The sequence below is a fragment of the Macaca mulatta genome, chromosome 1 (assembly GCF_049350105.2).
Source record: "Macaca mulatta isolate MMU2019108-1 chromosome 1, T2T-MMU8v2.0, whole genome shotgun sequence".
In the NCBI taxonomy this organism is placed as follows: domain Eukaryota; kingdom Metazoa; phylum Chordata; class Mammalia; order Primates; family Cercopithecidae; genus Macaca; species Macaca mulatta.
Genome location: NC_133406.1, coordinates 81,156,412 through 81,177,282, shown reverse-complemented (window position 1 = coordinate 81,177,282; position 20,871 = coordinate 81,156,412). Strand labels below are relative to the sequence as shown.

The window sequence follows — 20,871 nt, the reverse complement described above, 5'->3', positions numbered from 1 at the left end:
TGGTACTGAGGTAGAAAACCTAGCAGCAATAAACTGGGCATGAGATTGCCCTTCCTTCCAGATGGAAGGAAATGATTGACATCCGTCATTTAGGAACCACTTGATAATCTAGAATACTTTCCCCCAAATTAAAAAAATGCAGCCATCATTTAATGACTTTCAAATACCCCTCTGCTGGGCTACAACACAACTCTTGCTACCGGAGTATTCAATCCCAACAGAGCGGCAGCAGGGGGGCTGAGAAGGCTGGATGCTGTCTCCTTTGTAAAAGCATCATCAGTTTGGTGAAATATCAGACCTGATCCTACTTAATAAGTACAAGTGTCAGATGTGGATGCTGTGCCCTCCTCCTGCCTCCCTTCGAACGGCTTTTCCCTCCCCCCAATTCTTTGTCACCTCTGCACAAAGTGAGCACTGTAACAATGACTTCTGGGCATCCTGCCAGTGCCATGCCCCCTGTGCTGTGTGGCTTTCAGCACAGCAACTCTGGTAGACGGTCTAGCATCATAAGCCAGGTGGGGAGGGAAGCCAGTGAATCCTACACAAGCACATAAAAGCTGGGGTGGGGGAATTCACCTGCTGCTGAGGAACTTTTGCAAGTGCAGTATGTTAGAGAAAACCAGATATCTTATGCGTTCAATATCTGGGCATCACCTGGAAACCAGGTAAACCTTGCAAGAGCCCCAATGATACTTACTGTCTCCAAGGTCTGGGTTGAGACTTCCCCATCACATCTTGACGGTGTCCAGGCTGACCTGGCACTAGCAGGCTGTGCTGAGGGTGGGGACGGATGGGCACACCAATCCCCATCTACATAGAGTTATGTATATTTGTTCTTGGTACCCATTCAGTAAGGATTTGTCTATTGATTTTGTGAGTAAGAGAATGGAGTAGAATGCCTCTGTAGGGCTCAGGAGTTTCTTGTTCTGGAGTTTGCATTCCTCCCATTGAGGACACGGTTAGAGCATTATGCACACAGCAGACCCTCCCTTATCGCTGGCCCTCACTGTGGCTCATGACATCCGTGTTTGTTTCAGGGATCCGCCTTCATCTAAGCTGTCTGGGCACAAAATCTCTTAGATCCCTCACTCAGCCCAACATCTGGTCAGTTGAAAAGGGGAGCCTGGAACCGAAGTGTCCCAAGTTTGGAGCATTTAGAGTTGAGGACACATTAGGAGCATTATGCACACAGCAGACCCTCCCTTTTCCTTGGCCCTAGCCGTGGCTCATGACATCCATGTTTGCTTATCTGCATTCATCCCAGCTGTCTGGGCACAAAATTTCCTGGGTCTCCTCCTCACTCCAACATCCCGTCAGTTGACAAAGGGAACCTAGAACCCAGGTGTCCCAGACACCAGCATCCTCCTTGTGTCTCCACTGCTCTCAGCCCATCACCCCTTACCCATACCCTTGCTTGCTCTCCTGCCTGAGCTTCTGGGCTCTCTTTCAATCAGTCCCTCAAGCTGCTGCCCTCCAACCTCATTTATTCATTCAGCAAATTTGTATGGAGCACTGAATAGAGAGGACACTGTGGTAGATTCTGGGGATGTCAAGATGGAGTCACAGGACTTGTTCTTGGAGGACTTACAGCCTGGGATGAGAGGCAGCTGTTCTGCAGGTAATTCAGCACAGAGCTGTGTTCACGCTACAGCAGTGGAACAAAGTAGGGATGAGGCAGGCGGAGAGTGGAATTAATAAAGGCAGCCGGGTGGAGGAGAAACTTGAATAGGTCTTGAGGAGTGAGTATTCCCCTGGCAGATAGGAGTAGGGGTAAGAGAAAGAGGAAGGGCATTCCCAGCCACCCCTACCATATACCCTGGGTTATAACTACATTCCACTTGTTGCTCCCTAAACACACCCTGCCATCTTCCAGTCCCCAACCATTCATTGTTCATGCCATTTCCACCATTAGAAAACCACCCATGCCTCCCTGCATAGAGTTCTGTCTTGAAATTTCACCCCTTCCTCAAGGCTAGGCTCAGATGCCATCTCCTTGAATCTCTCCCACCCACTTTTCCCTCCTCGACTCTCTTCAGCATTTTGTACATCTTTTATGGCACTTGTCATGTGAAATCCTTTTTGTCTGTTTCCTTCTCCCTCCTACTGTAACTTCCTTGAAAGGCTAACTTGGCCATTGAACAGAAAACTCTACTCAGTGCTTTTCTGAGCAAAGAGCTAACAGCAGAGTGGAATGTGTACTAAAACGGCCTTGGCTTTGTTGGTGGGGTAACTGGAGTGTCCAAGGCGTATAATATCATGCAGGGTCTGCCATTTATGTAGGAAGGCCCTTGGCATTGGGAGAACATATTCACAGGCACCTTTTCTTCTCTTTGTTGATGTAGGGTTCGATGACCTTCAAGCGTGTGCTGACCCTGGCGTTCCCGAGAATGGCTTCAGGACCCCCAGTGGAGGGGTTTTCTTTGAAGGCTCTGTAACGCGATTTCACTGCCAAGACGGATTCAAGCTGAAAGGCGCTACAAAGAGACTGTGTATGAAGTATTTTAATGGAACCCTAGGCTGGATCCCAAGTGATAAGTCCATCTGTGTGCAAGAAGGTAAAGTGCCTACCTCTCCATGGAAGCCGCTTACCTGGCTCAAGTTGCACGGCCACAGGGGTGCCGGGCTGTGTGACAGCTCAATACCCTGGGCTATTCTCTCTAATGCAGGGCTGCATCTGCATGCTGACCAGAAAGCAGGAGTGTGTAATGAGGGCTGAGATAGAGGGTTAATTTATCTCTGCATTAGAAGTAATACTCTTTTTTCCTCTATCTCAGTTACAATCTAATTTATCACCATTTTTGTCAATGCAAGAGAGCAACTCAGATAACATTAGGGGTATTTATTATTAGGCTGCCAACTCAGCACTCATTTTCATGTTACTCAATAAAATGTGCAGTAAATATACTGTGCAAAAACCGTATTTAGTCATACAGAAGATGTGTGTTTCTCAGAGGATTAAATCAATTACTACTTATCAGTTCTGTGTTAGATGTGATTCATTTAGGAAAAGAAAGAACTGTGACAAGCAGTGACAGATTGACAAGGTAGACATTTATTTCTAGCAATTATCCCTAAATGAATTGGTAGTGACAAGATATTCATTTACTTCTGGCAATTACCCCACATCTGTTGGTTGAAACAACTTTATATACTTTTTTTTGTTTTTGCTTTATGTGGATACATTCAAACTTTTTAAAAATGCATGGAGTTTAACTAATTAGAATGTCAGATTGTTGATGAAAAATCTCAGAAGACCAGCAGGGCTGAAGTTGGAATAGGCTTGAATCAATAATTAATTCTGGTCTCAAATTTCCATGAAGCACAGAACTTATATTTCATTGAGTTCATTAGAAATTAGTTTCAGTTTCTTTTAACACTGATTTTATTTTGGAATGGAGTTTTTATAATAATATGGAAACTATTGTCATGATTTAGTGTATATTTCCTTTATGAAACTTTTAACTTTTTAAATAATTTAATAAGCTCTTTTTTTTTTTTTTTTTTTTGAGCCTATCTCCCTCTGTCATCCAAGCTAGAGTGCAGTGGCACAATCTGGGCTCACTGCAACCTCCACCGGGCTCAAGTGATCCTCCCACCTCAGTCTCCCAAGTAGTTGGAACTACAGGCATGCGCCACTATGCCCAGCTAATTTTTGTATTTTTTGTAGAGATGAGGTTTCACCATGTTGCCCAGGTTAGTCTCAAACTCCTGAGCTCATGCAATCCACCTGCCTCGCTTCCCAAAGTGCTGGGATTACAGGCATGAGCCATGGCACCCAGCCATGATAAGCATTTTATAAGTGCCTATTTTGCTCCTCCTTCTGGAAATTGTAAAGGAGGGATAAGATGGTGTCTTGCCCTTAAAGTACTTGCTATCTTTGCTTTTATTTTCAAGGTATAAGAAAAAGCCATAATAAATATAATAAAGAGTTAAGGTTTTTAAAAATAAGTTCATTTTTTCCTCTTTCATGCAGCCTGTGCAAGCTGTGGTTTCCCTGAGATTCTATTTAAAGTTTACTTGGTTCATATATATATAGATTTCCCTGCCAAAACCTCTGGCCTACGTTACCCAGTGCTTTAAAAACAGTCAAGTTTAGGAACATCAGAGAACAGAGAAAACCAAAATAGGCTTCTTAAATATTGCCCAGAGATGAAGGCCTTCTGTTAAGCTTCTTTCCAACCCTATACATAACTAGGTACCATGTAGTCATTCCAAGGAAGGGAATGAGAAATCACCTTAGAGTAGGGGGCTTCTATTGTACTGGTCTGCATGTATCATTCTTTTTTCTTTTTTTCTCTACTTATCTAATGGAATTCATTTACAGTTCTTAACACTCAGCCCCAGATGTGCAGGGAGGGTCTTCTACATAGGCATGGCAGCAGGGAGTTAGCTTTTTTATTAGGCAACCGCAAATAAGACCACGTGTGTCCAAAGGACAGTTCAGGTCCTTGGATTCCAGTCATGATGTGCTCCAATCATTTTTGGAAGTTTGGAAGAGCAGATATTGCCTTTCTAAGTACAGTGATCTATTTATTTTTAATCTGAATGGTAATTTTGTTGGTCTTTGAAAGATCTGTATAAAGAGATTGTTTGTGTTGCCCTGATGGTAGAGAGAGTCATGATTGTTAACACTCTAGGCTTTCTTTATTCTGTGTGGTTTATAGGGGGCTGGAGGGAGACCTAGAAGTCTATACCACTGATGTCACATAGCAGTGAAAAAGCTAAACTTTCAGAATGTCTTTTTACTGCTTTGTAAATAGCCATGCTCCCTGCTCAGGATTTATTCTGGGCAAATAGTAAGGGCTGCTGAATTCATTTGTTATCCTTGCCAAGTAATTCTTAGAAGGCTAATGAATTTCTGAAATGGTGGTAATAATAGTAACAATAATAATTTATCACATTGTTATAGGTCATTAAAGTTTAAAAGTGCTTTCAGATTCACTATTTCATTTAACATGCACAACAGTTCCACAAATGAGTCTTATTGTTTCCTGATTAGGAAACTGAGGCTCAGAGAGGCTCACTCACTTTGTTAAGGTCACACAGTTGATGAGTAAGCAATCTGGTTAGAATTAATCCCAAACCAGCATTGTTTTTCCTCTACAAGGCTGAGTCTAAGCTTCTTTATGTCACAACAGCCCCACTCTAATCTGTTACACAAGAGCACCTTGTTACAACAAATGACATCATCCAGGTTTGAAGTTGAAGGAACTCAGAGAAATCATATAATTCAAGCCCTCATTCCAATTTAGTTTTTATTTGACCTATAGAGAAACTGAGTCTCAAATAAGGTAAGAGCCTTCCCAGAGTTAAATGACAATTTAGGGAAAGACCTTTTGCAGCCCCCAGGCTTGTCACTGTTACCTGTACTCCTTTCATGCCATGGGTCAGTCCTGTCTGAGATGCAGATTTTTTAAAAACTAAGTTCATATCCATTAAAATGCTTTATGACAGTAAAGTGCTCTACAGAAGCAAGGTGGTATTGGGCAACTGTTCTCTTGGGTGCGCACAGATCCCTCTCTTTTATTCCCACCTCATCCTGCTACATGTACAGCCATTCCCCCTTTTTCACATGGCCCCCTTCTTCCAATTCAAATTGCTTCTTCCAAGTGAACTCAATTTATACAAGGTCTGAATTTACAGAACTGAATGAATTCACTTTATGGCCCCCAAAGTCTCCAACCTGAGAGATGGCTGTGCTTCTTCAAGCTGCTTCTGCAAGACTGGAGCCTGCATGACCCCAAGCATGGTTGAAAATGTCTATGGCCCAGGGAACAGAGGAGGTGACATATATGGTGGAGAGGAGACGCTAGAATTGGCAAAGGACTGAAAATACACCCTGTGGGCGCAGGGCTGCTGATCTAGTAAGTACAGTGACTAAAGGCCAGGGTGCTGGCCACCATTTGGGCCGCTTCCTTTCCAAAACCAACTCAATTATGTCTACTTGGGGATACTTTTCCGGAGTAAATATACCCCTTTCCTACATTTCATAAGAAAAGACAGAGGTGAAGCAAGATTGCCTTTCCTGAATTCACTTTACAAGCACTTACTCAACACATACATCCTCAGGAGATAAAAAATGCTGCATCCTCACTGAAGCCCTTGCTGCAAGGAGTAGCAGTCAGACTTTGTGTGGTGATGAACTTCGGTTTGTACATCATAAATAATTAGCACGTTTAAAAAGTAAACATCTTAAAGAGACTAAAATGGAATCAATTCAGGATTCATTTATATTGTGAACAACTACTATATGAGAGAAAGCAGAGAAGAATCAACCTATGTCTTGCCAAAATCCGTTGTCATCATTGATGAAAGTATTTCCTTACTTAACCATCTTTTGGGCTACGGAGTTCATCTCAGCCCTTATGGCATTGGCTATACTGGCTAGATAGGAGTTTTTGGTTTTGTTTCTTAAATAGAGAACCAAGTAACTGATTGCACTCAGCTCCTGGTTCGGGTGAGAGTCTTATGTAGGCTCTGAGATTATGTTGTACAGCACCCAAATTCCTCCTCCCTTAGGATTCAGTTCCTGGGAAGGGTGGTGTATTAGTCCATTTTCACACTGCTATAAAGATACTACCTGAGACTGGGTAATTTATCAAGAAAAGAGGTTTAATTGACTCACAGTTCTTCATGGCTGGGGAGGCCTCAGGAAACTTACACTCATGGCAGAAGGCAAAGGGGAAGCAAAGTATGTCTTACATGGTGGCAGGAGAGAGAGAGCACACAGGGAAAACCCCCACTTTTAACACCATCAGATCTCATGAACACTCCCTCACTACTATGAGAACAGCATGGGGGAAACCGCTCCCTTGATCCCATCACCTCCCACCAGGTCCCTCCCTCAACACATGGGGATTACAATTCTAGATGAAATTTGGGTGAGTACACAGAGCCAAACCATATCAGGCGGTTATGACGTTTTTAAAACCAAATCCCTCTAGCAGGGCTTCAGCACCTGGGTAGATTCAGGGTGTTCCTTGAACACCTTTGGGTATAGACAATATGTTCCTTGTACAGAAAGACAACTCTCTTTTCTTCTTTGAGTTTCCTCTTTGCAGGGGGAGTGTGCTTTTGGAGACTAAACTGGAGCCTGCTGCAGACTTCAATTTTTATGAAATGAGATTTTAATGTTGAAGGACTTTTTAATAGAGCTTTTCTCTGTAAGGTGGAAGAAGACCCTTTCTCTTTTTATCTAACCATTTTCCTTGAGCAGCTTTGAGAATAGTCACTGGTTGCATTGGTCACTTGGTTTTAAGTAAACTTCAGATAAATCCATATTAAGCGAATAAAGTATTTTCATGAAGCTGGAGTCCCATAGGTCTGTCAGAGAGCTTGTTTAAGTGAGAGTCTTAAACAAATAGGTTCCCAGAATACCTTAAAACCGCTGGAGGGCTCTTCTTAATCCCAGCATAAGGTCCTTAAGAGAACTTATGGGGCCTCCACAGAGCAGCAGTTGCTTTTAAAATGAACTGCCTAAGCAGAAGACTTTCTCAGGAAATTCCTCCTCTGTAGTTGGCCAGTCAATTCCTTTGAGTGGGAGAGGAACAGGGGGGTCAAATAGAAGGATTGTTGAAACTGCACATTTAATGTACCTTCAAAAGCTACCTCTGGGCTGGGTACAGTGGCTCACGCCTGTAATCCCAGCTCTTTGACAGGCTGAGGCGGGCGGATCACTGGAGGCCAGGAGTTCGAGACCAGCCTGGCCAGCATGGCGAAACCTCATCTTTACTAAAAATACAAAAATTAGCCAGGTATGGTGGCTCATGCCCATGATCCCAGCTACTCTGAGAGGCCAAGGCATGATAATTGCTTGAATCCAGGAGGCAGAGGTTGCAGTGAACCAATATTGTGCCTCTGTACTCCAGCCTGAGCTACAGAACAAGACTCTGCCTCAAAATAAAAACAAACAAACACTCTGTAAGTCAAGCCCATCCCTGGGATGGTTTTCCTTGTTTTGAGAGCAGACACCCACCAATGTAGCCACAGGCTCTGGCTCGAAATCCTGGATCCAACCTACACAACCAGAAGAGCAAGGCTTCAAGATGTGGCCATGGAGTGGAGGGAAACATGGCTCGTCTTCGTGAGATTCACCTAACAACGCAAAGAACAAGCTCATCCAACCTTGCAGTGCTTCCCTAGGGAGAGGTTCCTTGATCTGAAAGGGAGATGTAGGCACAAATGACACGCTTGAGACAGTCTACATATGATGGCCAGCCCCAGGCACTTGCTCAATGTTATTATTTATTACCTGCATATCCAAGCAGGCAATTCCCATCCATGAAAGGGAGGCCCGATGGCAGCTCCATTTTCCTTGCCTGTCTTCTTTAGTCACTTGGCCATGAGTGTGTTGGAGCCCATTGCCTCTGTCTTTGCCTGATGCTCCCCACAACCTTTAGATAGGTGGTCCGGTTAAGATTTGCATTTCTCAGGCCAGCTGCAGTGGCTCATGCCTATAATCCCAGCACTTTGGGAGGCCAAGGCAGGTGGATCAACTTGAAGCCAGAAGTTCTAGACCAGCCTGGCCAACATGGTGAAACCCTGTCTCTACTGAAAATAGAAAAAATTAGCCGGGCATGGTGGTGTATACCTGTAGTCCCATCTTCTCCCAGGTGGGCCTTTGCCCATGGATATTCACACTGAGTTCCTTCAGCTGATTTTTTTCTTCAGACTTTTTGTTTTTAACTTTTATTTTAGGTTCAAGGATACCTGTGCAGGTTTGTTATATAGATAAACTGTGTGTCTTGGAGGTTTGGTGTACAGATTATTTTGTTACATAACAAGCCTAGTACCCCATAGGTAGTTTTTGATCCTCTCCTCTGTCCCACTCTTCACCCTCAAGTAATTCCTGGTGTGTGTTATTCCCCACTTTGTGTCCACATGTTATTGTTTAGCTCTCACTTGTAAGTGAGAACATGAGGTATTTGTTTTTCTGTTCCTGTGTTAGTTTGCTTGGGATAATGGCCTCCAGCCCCATCCATACTGCAGCAAAGAACATGATCTTGTTCTTTTTTATGGCTGCATAGTATTTCATGGTGTATGTGAACCATGTTTTCTGGCCTTTTACTGCTTTTGCTGACATTTGGGTTCCATTGTTAATCATTTACATACAAGGAAAGCAAATGGGTACTCTTTCCTTCCACATTTCTGATTGGCTTAGTGCATACCTTATCATTGCTTTGGCCACAATTAACATTGTCAGTACAGTTGAATCTGAGTTCTCTATGAGGCATTGTTAATTGAGTTGCCTGTCCAAAGTCATGTATTTTGGGGATGCTGACAAAGATGGACAGGGATTCAGAGAGGCAGCAGTTGAAGGAGAGGGAGGAACATCCGTAGACATCTGTCCAGAACCTGGTCCCATCCCCAGTCACTGAAGGCAAAGCCTCCCTTGGTGTTCCTGCCCACCCCAGCATGTATCCCTCTTCCTAGTCTGCATGTTGCCCTTGTTTTCCTTTCCCCAACGAGACTGCAGTGTTTTAAGGAGATGTCTGTCATACGGATTGGGTACCTATGTTTTATTTTTAATTTTATTTTTTAAATTGACATATAATTATACATATTTATGGCATACATAGTGATGTTTTAATACATATACGTGTAATGGTCAGATCAGGGCAATTCACATGTCCATCATCACGAATATTTATTATTTCCTTGTGTTGGGAACATTCAATATCTTCCTTCTTGTGATTTGAAACTATGTAATATGTTATTGTTGACCATAGTTATTCTACAGAGGTATAGAACTCTAGAACTTATTCCCCCAATCTGGCTGTGACTTTATATTCTTTAAGAAATCTCTCCCACCCTTTCCCCTATCTTTCCCAGCCTCTAATATCCTCTTTTCTATTTTTTACTTCTATGAGATCAATCTGTATTAGCTTCCACATATGAGTGAGAACATGCAGTGTTTAACTTTCTATTCCTGGCTTATTAAAATAAGCCTTAAAATAATGTCCCCCAGTTCCATCCATGTTGCCGTGAATGACAAAATTTTATCCTTTTTTATGGATGAATAGTATTCCATGGCATTTATGTACCACATTTTCTTTATCCATTCATCTACTGTTGAATACGTAGGTTGATTCCATATCTTGGCTATTGTGAATAGTGCTGCGATAAACATGCTTATGCTCTATATACATCATCATCTTTAATTACTACAGCAACCCTGCAAAGTAGGTTCTACAACCTTATTTTACAGATGAGAAAGTGAAGGCTCTGAGAGGGTGAATTGCCCATAGTCTCCTTGGTAGTGACAGAGTTGGGATTCAAATTTGAGTTTTCTTTCCAGTATGGTCATCTCACCTGACCAAACATGATTTTTCCCAGGTGAGGGGAAGGGAGGGAAGGCAGATGACACATTATAATGGCCCCAGGCCCATACCCCATTAGGGAGGGATCTCGTTACCAACACACTTGGTAAGAATCTGTTCATGAAGGGGACTGGTTCTTAAAGTATGTGCCAAGGACTACCTGCATCAGAACTTAGGAAAAGTACATATTCAGACCTCCTGCATTAGAATGCTAAGGGTGGGGCCAAGGAATCTGCATTTAAAAAAAAAAAAACTCCCAGCTGATTCTTACACATAAAAATGTTTGAGACTCACTGATTCAGGGATATGGTCTGATACTGCTTTGTAAGAAGGGAGAATAACATAATTTTCTCTAGTGTTCAACAAAGATCCTTAGAGATGATTAATTCTTAGAATCAGAAATGTCAGTGTTGTCATTTTTCAGATGGAGACACTGAAGCCTATAAGAGCTTTAGTGACTTATAGAAGTCACACAGCAGGAAAGCTGGGAACTGGACCAGTGTCTTGAGTCCTTGTCCAGTGCTCTTTCTATATCCTGGTGGTCTGCAACCCAGGCTGCCTGTCAGGATCACTTGCAGAACCTTTAAAAATAAAAGTGCCTGAGATCCACTTCAAGTGACTCTATTTTAGTCGTTCTGGGTAGTGGGAGCCCAGGCATAGGTATTTCAACCTGTGCCTGGGCACAACCAGGGATCTCTTTTCAAGGGATCCAAGGTAATTTCAGTGTGCAACCAGGGATCCCTTCCACCTGTGCTTTTTGTCCCAGGCTCCCTGGTTACCTGATTGTGGCTAATGGTGGCATAGAGCACGGAGGAGGAGCTGTTCCTGGCACAGCTCCAGTTTGCACTGTTTCCACGCTTAACCCTTCTTTGTCTCGGTTTCTTGCAGAGTGCAAAAAGGAAAAAAAATATCATTCATTCATCAAGCATTATTTTTTAAGTACTCGCTAAAATATTTTGGCTCCCATAGACCTGACCAGGATTGCTATAAAAGATGAATAATTTGATGTTAAGAAGTTTATTTGAGCTTCCTGGGAAAAAAGGTGCAATATGAGTTTAAGTATTATTATTACATTATAAATTTTTAATTAAAAGATTCAGCTCGACTCATAAGCTAAAGCTGGCAGTAAAATTGGCAGATAACGCCTTTATTCATTGAAACTGTGGGGGTGCAGACATTTTTCAAAAGTGGGGTGGTCATACTCATGTTTTGCAGTTACTCATATATTAAGTGAGCTGTCTTCCAGCTCCAGAGGCTTCATCAAAACAGGTAGATGCTTTAAAAATATTTTATTTGGAATTTTTTTTTCTCATGTGCATTCTCTATCATCTAAAATTTCTTTCTTGTTGCCTTAGATGTGAATTATCAGAAACGACAGCCTATGCCCACAAGGGCAAGTATTTGCATGTCTTCCCCCAAGATATTCTGTCCTCATTTTCCACCTCCTAAGAAGGGAAGGAGCAGAGGGATGCTTCTACTTGTCCCCAGGACCACTGTCATTTCTTATTTATGCTGCTGTTAACAGAAGCCACTGCTCTCCTGTACTCACTCCCTTGTGACTTCCGTGTGAGTTTAGTTTTTGTTTTCTAAAAGATTTATTTAACTTAAATGTGGCCAGACTTGAAAGGGAAAAAAAATCCATAGGAAATAATATCAAGTCAGGTCAAGACAGATCCCACAAATATAAGTGACAGAAATGAACAGTTATCATGGTTGCAAGATGACAGGTGGACCGCCACAGACAAGGGTTCTCAAGCCTGTGCAACCAAGCCCCCAATAAGTACAGAAGGAATGTCCAAATCTTGGCAGTGTTACTCCCGAACCAGCTGCCTCAGGCAGTCTTGCATACATGAGTGCTGAGACCTCACCCTTTCTGTACAAGGGCTGTGGAGGTAAGGAGTTGCTCGGAATCCCAGAATTGTCAGGCAAATGGAGAACAACAACATCATCAGCACATACACAGATCCTTGTCAGATCCTGTAGGAAGGTCATGCAGTGACTGTTAGCAACCTTGAACACCAAACTGACGGGGGATTTCCCCAGAAAGCAGTTTTTCACAAGCTTGCAACTGAAACTATCCAGAATTATGTTGGCTAGTTATGAAAAATGCAGACCTACCCCCACTGGGGTCCTTCCAAACCCACTGCAGATGAAATTCATCTTCTCTCATACCAGTCTTTGAGCAGTTTGGGGGCCGACCGAGGCTTCCAGGCAGCATCTTGTGAGTCCTATTTACTGATTCAGATCTCCATGGAACCCCATGCTGGGTCTGCAAGAGTGTGAGGCCTCGGTGTGCCTTGGTGTCCCAGCTTGCTCGGATTAGATTCTGTTCTTTATTACATTTGTTGGAGACAGCTGCTAAGAGATGGGCCAGGGCTTGTTAAATTCCGAGCCAGCCTTTGAGTTTTGATTGCTATTCTTCAGTCTATTCGGTCACCCAGACTGACTTTGCATATCCCATCACATGGTGGTTCTCAATGTTTGACTTCATGGTAATTGCTGGGGGAGGGGTGGGGAGCCATAAAAAAAGGCACATTTCCAGGTCCCAAGCTCAGATGCTTGTATGCAACAAAGAATCAGAATTTACCAGGCATTTCCAGGTGATTCTCATGTTGTCGAGCCTCAGAGGATTCCTTGAGATGCTTACCACGTGCACTCTATGAGCAGAGCATGAAGACATGGGGTAGAACCTCTGGAAGTCATCAGCCCATGAGAAGGGCATTTGACATGCCTTCTTTTATTTTTCTTGTGAGTTCGCCTCAGGCCTCCAAGTGCTTTCTGTCACTTCCTTGTTGTTGAACTTTCCAGAAGGTGGAAAGTGACCTTAAAGTTTCTTTAAAGATAAAATAATTAAAATTGGATTTATTAAGAGAAAAGCAAGAAATCAGGTTAGATTTGCCTTCTAGGACAAAACTCTGAATCAAACCCAGTTTCTCCAACAACCTACATAACCTACATTCAGAGGTCAAATTGTCTTCTGAAAATTTTCTGGCAAATATTTGAGGTTTTATGCTTTTGAGAATTTCAGCACCACCCCCAATATGTTTAGTCGTTCATTCCCCAAAATTCTGTTAAGCACTCTCTACTTGCCAGGCCCAGAGGCTCCAGATGAGGTGGAAAGACAGCTGCATAGGCAGTGATGTCCTTGTTCTTCTTTCTCGATAAATTTTATTGTTGTTTTAACTTTTAAAAAATGTATGAAATAAAACACATATAGAAGTGTACACAGCACTGAACAGTCCAATGAACTGTCACAAAGCAACACCACTGTCACTATTATTCAGATGAAGACATAGGACATTGCTAGTACCCCAGAAGCCCCCACTGGATCACTGCCTCTTCTCCCTCTCAGAGGGAGAGAGTAGCAAGAATCACTTCCTATGATAATTACCTAGCCCAGAAGGATGTGTTTCTAAACATGATACTGTTTTAAGTTTAATGTGCTTTTGCCTTATTTTTGAGTTTATATACATGAAATTATAGGGGGGGGCGCGGAGCAAGATGGCCGAATAGGAACAGCTCCAGTCTCCAACTCCCAGTGCAAGCGACACAGAAGACCGGTGATTTCTGCATTTTCAACTGAGGTACTGGGTTCATCTCACTGGGGAGTGCCGGACAATCGGTGCTGGTCAGCTGCTGCAGCCCGACCAGCGAGAGCTGAAGCAGGGCGAGGCATTGCCTCACCTGGGAAGCGCAAGGGGGAAGGGAATCCCTTTTCCTAGCCAAGGGAACTGAGACACACAACACCTGGAAAATCGGGTAACTCCCACCCCAATACTGCGCTTTAAGCGAACAGGCACACCAGGAGATCATATCCCACACCTGGCCGGGAGGGTCCCACACCCACGGAGCCTCCCTCATTGCTAGCACAGCAGTCTGTGATCTACCGGCAAGGCAGCAGCGAGGCTGGGGGAGGGGCGCCCGCCATTGCTGAGGCTTAAGTAGGTAAACAAAGCTGCTGGGAAGCTCAAACTGGGTGGAGCTCACAGCAGCTCAAGGAAACCTGCCTGTCTCTGTAGACTCCACCTCTGAGGACAGGGCACAGTAAACAATAACAAACACAGCCGAAACCTCAGCAGACGCAAACGACTCTGTCTGACAGCTTTGAAGAGAGCAGTGGATCTCCCAACACGGAGGTTGAGATCTGAGAAGGGACAGACTCCCTGCTCAAGTGGGTCCCTGACCCCTGAGTAGCCTAACTGGGAGACATCCCCCACTAGGGGCAGTCTGACACCCCACACCTCACAGGGAGGAGTACACCCCTGAGAGGAAGCTTCCAAAGCAAGAATCAGACAGGTACACTCGCTGTTCAGCAATATTCTATCTTCTGCAGCGTCTGCTGCTGATACCCAGGCAAACAGGGTCTGGAGTGGACCTCAAGCAATCTCCAACAGACCTACAGCTGAGGGTCCTGACTGTTAGAAGGAAAACTATCAAACAGGAAGGACACCTACACCAAAACCCCATCAGTACATCACCATCATCAAAGACCAGAGGCAGATAAAACCACAAAGATGGGGAAAAAGCAGGGCAGAAAAGCTGGAAATTCAAAAAATAAGAGCGCATCTCCCCCGGCAAAGGAGTGCAGCTCATTGCCAGCAACGGATCAAAGCTGGATGGAGAATGACTTTGACGAGATGAGAGAAGAAGGCTTCAGTCCATCAAATTTCTCAGAGCTAAAGGAGGAATTACGTACCCAGCGCAAAGAAACTAAAAATCTTGAAAAAAAAGTGGAAGAATTGATGGCTAGAGTAATTAATGCAGAGAAGGCCATAAACGAAATGAAAGAGATGAAAACCATGACACGAGAAATACGTGACAAATGCACAAGCTTCAGTAACCGACTCGATCAACTGGAAGAAAGAGTATCTGCGATTGAGGATCAAATGAATGAAATGAAGCGAGAAGAGAAACCAAAAGAAAAAAGAAGAAAAAGAAATGAACAAAGCCTGCAAGAAGTATGGGATTATGTAAAAAGACCAAATCTACGTCTGATTGGGGTGCCTGAAAGTGAGGGGGAAAATGGAACCAAGTTGGAAAACACTCTCCAGGATATCATCCAGGAGAACTTCCCCAACCTAGTAGGGCAGGCCAACATTCAAATCCAGGAAATACAGAGAACGCCACAAAGATACTCCTCGAGAAGAGCAACTCCAAGACACATAATTGCCAGATTCACCAAAGTTGAAATGAAGGAAAAAATGTTAAGGGCAGCCAGAGAGAAATGTCGGGTTACCCACAAAGGGAAGCCCATCAGACTAACAGCAGATCTCTCGGCAGAAACTCTCCAAGCCAGAAGAGAGTGGGGGCCAATATTCAACATTCTTAAAGAAAAGAATTTTAAACCCAGAATTTCATATCCAGCCAAACTAAGTTTCATAAGTGAAAGAGAAATAAAATCCTTTACAGATAAGCAAATGCTTAGAGATTTTGTCACCACTAGGCCTGCATTACAAGAGACCCTGAAGGAAGCACTAAACATGGAAAGGAACAACCGGTACCAGCCATTGCAAAAACATGCCAAAATGTAAAGACCATCGAGGCTAGGAAGAAACTGCATCAACTAACAAGCAAAATAACCAGTTAATATCATAATGGCAGGATCAAGTTCACACATAACAATCTTAACCTTAAATGTAAATGGACTAAATGCTCCAATTAAAAGACACAGACTGGCAAACTGGATAAAGAGTCAAGACCCATCAGTCTGCTGTATTCAGGAGACCCATCTCACATGCAGAGACATACATAGGCTCAAAATAAAGGGATGGAGGAAGATTTACCAAGCAAATGGAGAACAAAAAAAAGCGGGGGTTGCAATACTAGTCTCTGATAAAACAGACTTTAAACCATCAAAGATCAAAAGAGACAAAGGAGGCCATTACATAATGGTAAAGGGATCAATTCAACAGGAAGAGCTAACTATCCTAAATATATATGCACCCAATACAGGAGCACCCAGATTCATAAAGCAAGTCCTTAGAGACTTACAAAGAGACTTAGACTCCAATACAATAATAATGGGAGACTTCAACACTCCACTGTCAACATTAGACAGATCAACGAGACAGAAAGTTAACAAGGATATCCAGGAATTGAACTCATCTCTGCAGCAAGCAGACCTAATAGACATCTATAGAACTCTCCACCCCAAATCAACAGAATATACATTCTTCTCAGCACCACATCGTACTTACTCCAAAATCGACCACGTAATTGGAAGTAAAGCACTCCTCAGCAAATGTACAAGAACAGAAATTATAACAAACTGTCTCTCAGACCACAGTGCAATCAAACTAGAACTCAGGACTAAGAAACTCAATCAAAACCGCTCAACTACATGGAAACTGAACAACCTGCTCCTGAATGACTACTGGGTACATAACGAAATGAAGGCAGAAATAAAGATGTTCTTTGAAACCAATGAGAACAAAGATACAACATACCAGAATCTCTGGGACACATTTAAAGCAGTGTGTAGAGGGAAATTTATAGCACTAAATGCCCACAAGAGAAAGCAGGAAAGATCTAAAATTGACACTCTAACATCACAATTAAAAGAACTAGAGAAGCAAGAGCAAACACATTCGAAAGCTAGCAGAAGGCAAGAAATAACTAAGATCAGAGCAGAACTGAAGGAGATAGAGACACAAAAAACTCTCCAAAAAATCAATGAATCCAGGAGTTGGTTTTTTGAAAAGATCAACAAAATTGACAGACCACTAGCAAGACTAATAAAGAAGAAAAGAGAGAAGAATCAAATCGACGCAATTAATAATGATAAAGGGGATATCACCACCGACCCCACAGAAATACAAACTACCATCAGAGAATACTATAAACACCTCTACGCAAATAAACTGGAAAATCTAGAAGAAATGGATAATTTCCTGGACACTTACACTCTTCCAAGACTAAACCAGGAAGAAGTTGAATCCCTGAATAGACCAATAGCAGGCTCTGAAATTGAGGCATTAATTAATAGCCTACCAACCAAAAAAAGTCCAGGACCAGATGGATTCACAGCTGAATTCTACCAGAGGTACAAGGAGGAGTTGGTACCATTCCTTCTGAAACTATTCCAATCAATAGAAAAAGAGGGAATCCTCCCTAACTCATTTTATGAGGCCAACATCATCCTGATACCAAAGCCTGGCAGAGACACAACAAAAAAAGAGAATTTTAGACCAATATCCCTGATGAACATCGATGCAAAAATCCTCAATAAAATACTGGCAAACCGGATTCAGCAACACATCAAAAAGCTTATCCACCATGATCAAGTGGGCTTCATCCCTGGGATGCAAGGCTGGTTCAACATTCGCAAATCAATAAACATAATCCAGCATATAAACAGAACCAAAGACAAGAACCACATGATTATCTCAATAGATGCAGAAAAGGCTTTTGACAAAATTCAACAGCCCTTCATGCTAAAAACTCTCAATAAATTCGGTATTGATGGAACGTACCTCAAAATAATAAGAGCTATTTATGACAAACCCACAGCCAATATCATACTGAATGGGCAAAAACTGGAAAAATTCCCTTTGAAAACTGGCACAAGACAGGGATGCCCTCTCTCACCACTCCTATTCAACATAGTGTTGGAAGTTCTGGCTAGGGCAATTAGGCAAGAGAAAGAAATCAAGGGTATTCAGTTAGGAAAAGAAGAAGTCAAATTGTCCCTCTTTGCAGATGACATGATTGTATATTTAGAAAACCCCATTGTCTCAGCCCAAAATCTCCTTAAGCTGATAAGCAACTTCAGCAAAGTCTCAGGATACAAAATTAATGTGCAAAAATCACAAGCATTCTTATACACCAGTAACAGACAAACAGAGAGCCAAATCAGGAATGAACTTCCATTCACAATTGCTTCAAAGAGAATAAAATACCTAGGAATCCAACTTACAAGGGATGTAAAGGACCTCTTCAAGGAGAACTACAAACCACTGCTCAGTGAAATCAAAGAGGACACAAACAAATGGAAGAACATACCATGCTCATGGATAGGAAGAATCAATATCGTGAAAATGGCCATACTGCCCAAGGTAATTTATAGATTCAATGCCATCCCCATCAAGCTACCAATGAGTTTCTTCACAGAATTGGAAAAACTGCTTTAAAGTTCATATGGAACCAAAAAAGAGCCCGCATCTCCAAGACAATCCTAAGTCAAAAGAACAAAGCTGGAGGCATCATGCTACCTGACTTCAAACTATACTACAAGGCTACAGTAACCAAAACAGCATGGTACTGGTACCAAAACAGAGATATAGACCAATGGAACAGAACAGAGTCCTCAGAAATAATACCACACATCTACAGCCATCTGATCTTTGACAAACCTGAGAGAAACAAGAAATGGGGAAAGGATTCCCTATTTAATAAATGGTGCTGGGAAAATTGGCTAGCCATAAGTAGAAAGCTGAAACTGGATCCTTTCCTTACTCCTTATACGAAAATTAATTCAAGATGGATTAGAGACTTAAATGTTAGACCTAATACCATAAAAATCCTAGAGGAAAACCTAGGTAGTACCATTCAGGACATAGGCATGGGCAAAGACTTCATGTCTAAAACACCAAAAGCAACGGCAGCAAAAGCCAAAATTGACAAATGGGATCTCATTAAACTAAAGAGCTTCTGCACAGCAAAAGAAACTACCATCAGAGTGAACAGGCAACCTACAGAATGGGAGAAAATTTTTGCAATCTACTCATCTGACAAAGGGCTAATATCCAGAACCTACAAAGAACTCAAACAAATTTACAAGAAAAAAACAAACAACCCCATCAAAAATTGGGCAAAGGATATGAACAGACATTTCTCAAAAGAAGACATTCATACAGCCAACAGACACATGAAAAAATGCTCATCATCACTGGCCATCAGAGAAATGCAAATCAAAACCACGATGAGATACCATCTCACACCAGTTAGAATGGCGATCATTAAAAAGTCAGGAAACAACAGATGCTGGAGAGGATGTGGAGAAATAGGAACACTTTTACACTGTTGGTGGGATTGTAAACTAGTTCAACCATTATGGAAAACAGTATGGCGATTCCTCAAGGATCTAGAACTAGATGTACCATATGACCCAGCCATCCCATTACTGGGTATATACCCAAAGGATTATAAATTATGCTGCTATAAAGACACATGCACACGTATGTTTATTGCAGCAGTATTCACAATAGCAAAGACTTGGAATCAACCCAAATGTCCATCAGTGACAGATTGGATTAAGAAAATGTGGCACATATACACCATGGAATACTATGCAGCCATGAAAAGGGATGAGTTTGTGTCCTTTGTAGGGACATGGATGCAGCTGGAAACCATCATTCTTAGCAGACTATCACAAGAACAGAAAACCAAACACCGCATGTTCTCACTCATAGGTGGGAACTGAACAATGAGATCACTTGGACTCAGGAAGGGGAACATCACACACAGGGGCCTATCATGGGGAGGGGGGAGGGGGGAGGGGGAAGGGATTGCATTGGGAGTTATACCTGATGTAAATGACGAGTTGATGGGTGCAGCACACCAACATGGCACAAGTATACATATGTAACAAACCTGCCCGTTATGCACATGTACCCTACAACTTAAAGTATAATAATAATAAATAAATTTAAAAAAAAAAAAAAAACAAGAAATTATAGGGGAAAGATTACTTGACATTTATGAAATTCATGCATATTAATGCATGTAACTGTGATTTTATCATTTTCATTGCTGCATTGTGTTCTATTACATGAATATACCATAATTGGAACATTCTGATGTTAATGGAAATTTGTTTTTTTTTTTCAATTGGCTTTTGTTACAAATAATGCTGTTATGAGCATGTTTGAACACACCTCTTGGTGAATGACACACTCACATTTCTATTGGCTATTCATCTAAGAGTGGAGTTGCTGAGGCATAGGAGATGCATTTGTTCCTTGTTAATAGCTACTATCCTCTTCCCAAAGTGGTTGTACCAATTTACCCTCACCAGCAGAATACACTGCTTGCCAACACTTGGTATTATCAATATTTTAGCCATCTGGTAAGTATGTAGTAGTATCTCCTGGTTTTAATGTACATTTCCATGGTGAATAATGAGGTTGAGCATCTTTTTGTGTTTTTCGGCCAGCTTGTTACTCTCTCTGTCTTCCGAAGTGCCTGTTTAATTCACTTACCCATTTATCTGTTATCTGTCTTTTGATTTTTAGGAGTTTTTACCTACACTCCTAGGTGACAGGTGCTGATCTTCTGTTTTTATGTTTTTACTTGCATCTTCAGTGTCTTTGATTGGGCAGAAGACCTTAATTTTTTTTTTTTTTTTTTTGAGATGCTGTCTCACTTTGTCGCCCAGGCTGGAGTGCAGTGGCACCATCTCGGCTCACTGCAAGCTCCGCCTCCTGGGTTCATGCTATTCTCCTGCCTCAGCCTCCGAGTAGCTGGAACTACAGGCACGCACCACCACGCCCAGCTAATTTTTTGTATTTTTAGTAGAGACGGGGTTTCACCGTGTTAGCCAGGATGGTCTCGA

The 20,871-nt window shown here is 42.3% G+C and overlaps 1 protein-coding gene across 10 annotated transcripts in view; it reads left to right on the top strand.

Annotated features, from left to right (window-relative positions):
* Positions 1-20,871, top strand: part of SUSD4 (sushi domain containing 4) — a 148,168-nt gene that overhangs the window by 70,805 nt on the left and 56,492 nt on the right. For all 10 annotated transcript variants that reach the window (XM_077938503.1, XM_015115575.3, XM_077938483.1 and 7 more), the window contains one exon: positions 2,343-2,555. In XM_077938503.1, the coding sequence (XP_077794629.1) occupies positions 2,343-2,555 (213 nt within the window). The remainder of the gene's footprint in view (positions 1-2,342; positions 2,556-20,871) is intronic.